The sequence below is a fragment of the Schistocerca gregaria genome, chromosome 10, assembly GCF_023897955.1.
Source record: "Schistocerca gregaria isolate iqSchGreg1 chromosome 10, iqSchGreg1.2, whole genome shotgun sequence".
Taxonomy (NCBI): domain Eukaryota; kingdom Metazoa; phylum Arthropoda; class Insecta; order Orthoptera; family Acrididae; genus Schistocerca; species Schistocerca gregaria.
Window position 1 is genome coordinate 131,691,537 of NC_064929.1, and position 6,000 is coordinate 131,697,536.

The 6,000-nt window shown below is 45.5% G+C and overlaps 1 protein-coding gene across 1 annotated transcript in view; it reads left to right on the forward strand.

Moving 5' to 3' along the window:
* The window catches only part of LOC126293199 (serine/threonine-protein kinase fray2-like), a 98,379-nt gene that overhangs the window by 80,838 nt on the left and 11,541 nt on the right, over positions 1–6,000 (forward strand). The window contains exon 2 of the mRNA XM_049986323.1: positions 4,202–4,282. Within this exon, the coding sequence (XP_049842280.1) occupies positions 4,202–4,282 (81 nt within the window). The remainder of the gene's footprint in view (positions 1–4,201; positions 4,283–6,000) is intronic.

The following is a 6,000-nucleotide window of genomic DNA, read 5'->3' on the forward strand; positions in this document are numbered from 1 at the left end:
AAGTTGCTAGTCGCTAAGTACATTCATTCTTAAGTACTGGATGAAGATGGTCTGCGTATTTGCGCGCGTTGGGTTACGCCGCTTCTCACGGTGTTAAAGCTGTAACGTGAGATTATACCTTTTAATGAGTCCACCTGCTTAACTGGGTGGTACCGTGCTCGCCTACCATGCGAGTATGCACGGCTTCGATTCCCAGGCGGGTCGGCGATTTTCTCCGCTCGAGGAGTGGGTGTTGTGTTGTCCTCTTCATCATTTCATCGTCATCACCGGTGCGCAAGTCGCCCAATGTGGCGTCGAATGAAATAAAACTGGCACCTTGGCGGCCGAAGTTCCGCGAATAGGGGCCTCCCGGCCAACGACGCCATACGCTTATATCCATTTACCTCTTAATGAACACTAAAAACATTTAAATTGGAATCACAGTTATATATGAAATACTGATAGTAAAAAAATGGCTGTAAGGACTATGGGACTTTAACATCTGAAGTCATCAGTCCCCTAGACTTAGAACTACTTAAACCCAACTAACCTAAGGACAATACACACATACAAGCCCGAGGCAGGATTCGAACTTGCCACCGTAGCAGCAGCGCGGTTACGGACTGAAGCGCCTAGGACCGCTCCGTCACAGCGGCCGGCGATAATCAAAATTTTGTTGACCCTGGAAGTCGGTAAGATAGGCAACCTGCAATTGAAGACGCGTGCCGTGAACGGGGTTAACTGCTTGGATACCAGTATGTGTAACAAGAGGCAGAAATTACGCAGGAGGAACGATCAGTATTTAAGTGTAGTTGCATAAACAGGACTAAAAAAAATGTTCAAAAATAAAATGTGTGTGAAATCTTATGGGACTTAACTGCTAAGGTCATCAGTTCCTGAGCTTACACACTACGTAACCTTAATTATCCTAAGGACAAACACACGCACCCATGCCCGAGGGAGGACTCGAACCTCCGCCGGGACCAGCCGCGCAGTCCATGACTGCAGCGTCTGAGACCGCTCGGCTAATCCCGCGCGGCTAAAAAAAATGTGTTTATTAACATTAACACTAATCATGTATACATGTACGGTAAGCTGAATTGCTCCACATCATCTGGATATAAGAGGCGTTCAAATGATCCACGGAGCACGTAACAAATTTATTTTCTGTATTGTTCAGTACGCTGTCATTGTTTGCAACGTATCACAGTAATGTGGAGGAAATTGAGATGAGCAATTTGATACGGGAGACTTGTGGTCTATCAAGTGCAGAAACTGTATCAAATTGATCTTCAAAACCTGAATGCGCTACAGCGCATTCGCATTGCGCGAGATTTTCAGTACTGCCTCTTTCTCTTCGCGCAAACTATCACTTAAAATGGTTCAAATGGCTCTAAGCACTATGGGAGTTAACATCTGAAGTCATCAGTCCCCTAGACTTGCACTATTTAAACCTAACTAACCTAAAGACATCACACACATCCATGTCCGAGGCAGGATTCGAACCTGCGACCGTAGCAGCAGCGCGGTTCCGGACTGTAGCGTCTACAACCGATCGGGCAGAATGGCCGGCAACCTATCAGTCATACAAGAAAAGTGAATAGGGCCTTATTTGTAGTTTAACTTTGCACTAAGTTACAGTTTTGCTGGAGGGCGCGGTTTCGAGTCATTGAAGAAAGACGTATAATAGTGACATTAAATGTGTTCTATTTCGAAAACCATTCAGAATGCGGCGCATGTCCATGTGAAGTTTATTGCCGACAGTTACTTCTTTTATCACATGACATGTAAGAGGAGAAAGTGAAGTTCGACAGTGAAGCAAGTAGCCTACGGGAAATAATGTAGCATATATTAACGAAACGTTGAAACTGTGCACATCTGCACGGGAAGTGTGTCAGCGCAGTTGAGAGACGGAACGGACTTCGCTAGCGCCCCGCTCTAAGACACACACACTACACAGGCAGGCAAGACAAGCTGCGACTTGACGGAACCCCCACCTCACAGCGAATTTCGAGGAAAGGTCCTGACAGAGCCTCCCACCGCGACTATGCTACGGTCCCCCCCCCCCCCCCCCCCCCCCCCCTCCTCGCGATGCTATTGGCTGGCGCTGACGTCAAGGAGCTATTTTCGGCCGTGCCGGATGTCTGATAAAAGCGCGAGATTGTTCGCGCACGAGGCAGAGAGAGGTGGTGTTTCGTTGCGAGTGGATGTATATACGACTTCTGTCAACGTACTCAAGAGTGAGCGTGCACGACAGCTGCGTCCAATTGCGATCAGTGTTCCACCTGCCTGCGTTGTTCCGAACACCACACAGCCGCACCAGAGCAGCACTTACAACACCGTAGCCGACCGACACCGCACTGTCACAGACAGGGAAGGTAAGTTCGCCGCGAGACACTTGACTCTTGTCCTTAGCCTTGGATGGTATAAAAACTTACCTGCCAGCAGTGAATAGAAGAAATAGCTCACCGCGGAGAAGAAAACCACGATAGCGTGTATTATTCGAGTTATGTTGAATGTCAGATTCAAAGTGGACAGACATGTGACATGTTTTATGGGATTGCGCAACATTGCGCAATACTTGCAAAATTCTGCAAGTCACGTGGATGCTGCCGTAATTAAGTCTTACGCATGACTAATTCACGTAATTGAAATAAGAGGACGGAAATTACCGAGAATTTGTCTTCTGATGGAAATCGGCTTAACATGAGTGGCAGTGTTCTCTTCTGACGCAGGTTGTCTCACCGTACTCCTCTCTTTCGGCAGTTCTCTAAACACAGTTATTTCGCCATATACTCCGCGTTGTTTATTTTAATATGCTGTATTTCATTAGTGATGGCAAATCGTGTAATGTTGAATTTCAAAGACGAAAGTGTAGTGGAAGGCGCGTTTGCTACAGGAAGCGACAAAAAGTTTTACCGTTACCGACGAACGTACGTATGCGATTTATAGCTTGGAGCATTTGCGTTTCTATTTGTACTTGCTTGAGTTTTCAACAAGAAGTGACCGCGCGTCGTAAGTGTTAATTCATTCTCTTCTGCATGGAAGTGTAATGCTGATGCGTTGTGGTATTTGTAAACCGAACGTCACGGTGTGCTGCAGTTCAGTTTTGCACCGGCTGTGCCTTTTGCGTCTTGGAACATTGCGAGAGCGAAGAATTCTTTTCCTTTTCTGTGAAAGACTGATTAGAAGGACGGCGGCCGGCAAAGAAAAGAGTCGGAATTTCTAGATCGGAGCGCAGCGCGCTGCCGTTTCGTTACGTAACGCTCAATCGCCTGGGCGCTGCCGGTGATAACGCGTGTTTCTACTTCAAAGCACAGGGCGGCATCCTTCAAAGATGCTGTGCTGTAGTTGGTGCCGGGGAGTGGAAGAATCGTCCAGAAAACTGAAATTTTACGTTTGCTTTCTGTAACGGCCGGGTAAGCGAGTGTTCACAGGCCAACAGAGCATAACCAACATCAGGTAAAAAGTATTTTGTAGTCGGAGGGGACAGGATTAAGTGACGATAGGTGCAAATTGAGTCATCTGAGAGTGTTCAGCCACTGCGAGACAAGTTTATATTCTGCTCCACTGCAGACGCGTTGATGTTTACATCATTCTTCATAATACGTGTAGTACAAATCGGGGTAAAAGCTGCACAGTGGACCACTCCTTTCGTTTCTCTTATTTGCGTCAAAATACTCGGCGAAGACTTGTCCATTATCACATATTTATCTTCGTAGTTTATAACGAAAAGTTCGTGAAATAAGCACCGAATGAAGTCATTAGGCGATGTTACAGAGCAAGCTTGTATTACAAACTTTATTTCACATTCGTCGGCTTCCCAACTCATCACAAAATTATTATCTTAGAGGCTAATATAAAGCTTGGGCAGTGTGACATACCAATCATCACTACAGCTATGGTTTCAGTGGAGGGCCATTATCACACTGTTGCCCAAATCCGAACAGTTTTTTTCCCCACTTCGTCCCCAATAACATATAGAGCAATGCTGTGACAATCTAAGATGTACCCTCGACATTACTGTCTTGTATGAGGCAATTGTTTTCAGATGTAAAGCAAATCATTAAGTAATATTGATGTAAATGACTGTGTGTTCATTTTAGATGATCAGAAGTTTTTCTTTGATACTTAGTGGCAAGTATTTGATTTCGCAGGTATGATTTCTGTGTCTGAGGTGTTACAGCATTCCACCAACATGGGCGTCTTTTTTCTGTTACAGGTTGAGAAAGACTCAACTATCCCTTTAAAAAAGCAAGCGCAAGTCGCCACCATTCGTTGTGCACATCCTGACAGACTAAAGGTAAGTAAAGCAACTCATTTCTGATCTGCTACCTAGCTGGTGAAATTAATTTGTTCTCTTCACTTGCCTATCAGTATTTCTATGTATGTTTTAACATTTTTTTTTTCTTTCTGCAGTAGAAAGGATAAATTTTCTGTTCTGGATTTTTCAGTTAACTTCCTTGTTAATTGTCCTAAGGAGTAAGTACTGTGTAGTTGAAACTGTATCGATAAAAGTGAACATTGTACTACCACTAATTTCTAAAATGAGGTTCTGTTCATACAAAATCCAAAAAACTTTATTTTCCTCAGACCTGTCCACAAAAAGATCTTCCAGGCATTTGTACATTTTTTTGCTGTTGTAATATACTTGCATTAGAGAGCATGATTTTTTTCCACTGGACTGTGTTGGTTACTGAGGAACGCATTGTGATGTTTTGAACCCACCTTCACTTCCCATCCTCATGTTGTACTTCTTGTCTCTGAGCAGAAGTGTTTTGTCAGAGGTTGGTAAAACAGTGTCAGTGGCCTGATCACATTTTCAAAGTTATCTTTAAATTACCAGATTTGTGTTGCTCCTGTGTGTGTGTGTGTGGGGGGGGGGGGGGGGGGGGGGGGGGAGGGTGCACGCGTGCGCGCGCTTGAGTGTGTGTGAGAGAGAGAGAGAGAGAGAGAAGCAGGAGCACACTTGATGAAATTAGGTTGCACATAGTGTTTTATGTGCAGCTTTTGCAGTGACCAACATCGCCCATGTGAAATAAATCGTACTGCAATGGTAGTACATTGTAAGATGCAACTGCAAATTGTTGCCCAAATATATATGTGGTAGTGACCAGGCTGCTAGATATTATTGTTCCTAAGGGCGGGGTAGGCGCGGTGTGGCGGCCGCACGGTTCGGACCGCCTCCGGAGGCCGCGCCAGCCGGGTGCCCGCCCGCCTGCGCCTACCCCCGACAGCACTGTTTGTGTTTGTCTCCTCTTGTGTTGCTAACATTGCTGGCTTCTTTTTTAAAGGTGCCTATATTTGGGCAGCAGCAGTACGCACCCTACAAAGTCAACTCCTAGAAAGTTGTGGTGCTCGAGACGAGACTCGAGTCTTAAGCATTCACGTCACCTCGGTTAACCCATTCTTTCCCAATGTGGTCCAATCTTAGCACACCTGTGGACTATCTGGTAACATTTTTTGAACTTTCTAATCTTTTATATTAATTTTTTGATGGGAGGAGGGGGCAGTCAGGGGAGAGAGAGCCTGGTATTGCAACGACACTGTCCAGAGCTTTTAATGTGATGGTTGGGTTGAGAGAGAGAGAGAGAGAGAGAGAGAGAGAGAGAGAGAGAGAGAGAGAGAGAGATTGTGTGTGTGTGTGTGTGTGTGTGTGTGTGTGTGTCGCAAAAGCTGTGGAGAGTAGCGTGCTTCACCAGAATCTCACCTGCCTGCTGCTGCCTCCTCACCATAATGATCGTCTCAAGTTCAACCTCTCTGCAGAGTAACCGGGCATAGCCAGTTTCATTGGCTATCTCGTGTTAATAGATAATGCAGACTCCCTCCACTTCAATAGTACTTTATTGTGTGACAGTACTTTATTGTGTGGCAGTACTTGAACTCAGTTGTAGGCAGCAGACACTTGGCCTCTGTTATTTACGAGTGCTGCTGCACCTGCACTGTACAGTCTGCCACATTTTGTGCTGACATTTGGAACAAACTGTAACTATCAGCAATTCTTATCTGTCTCGCGTGTGT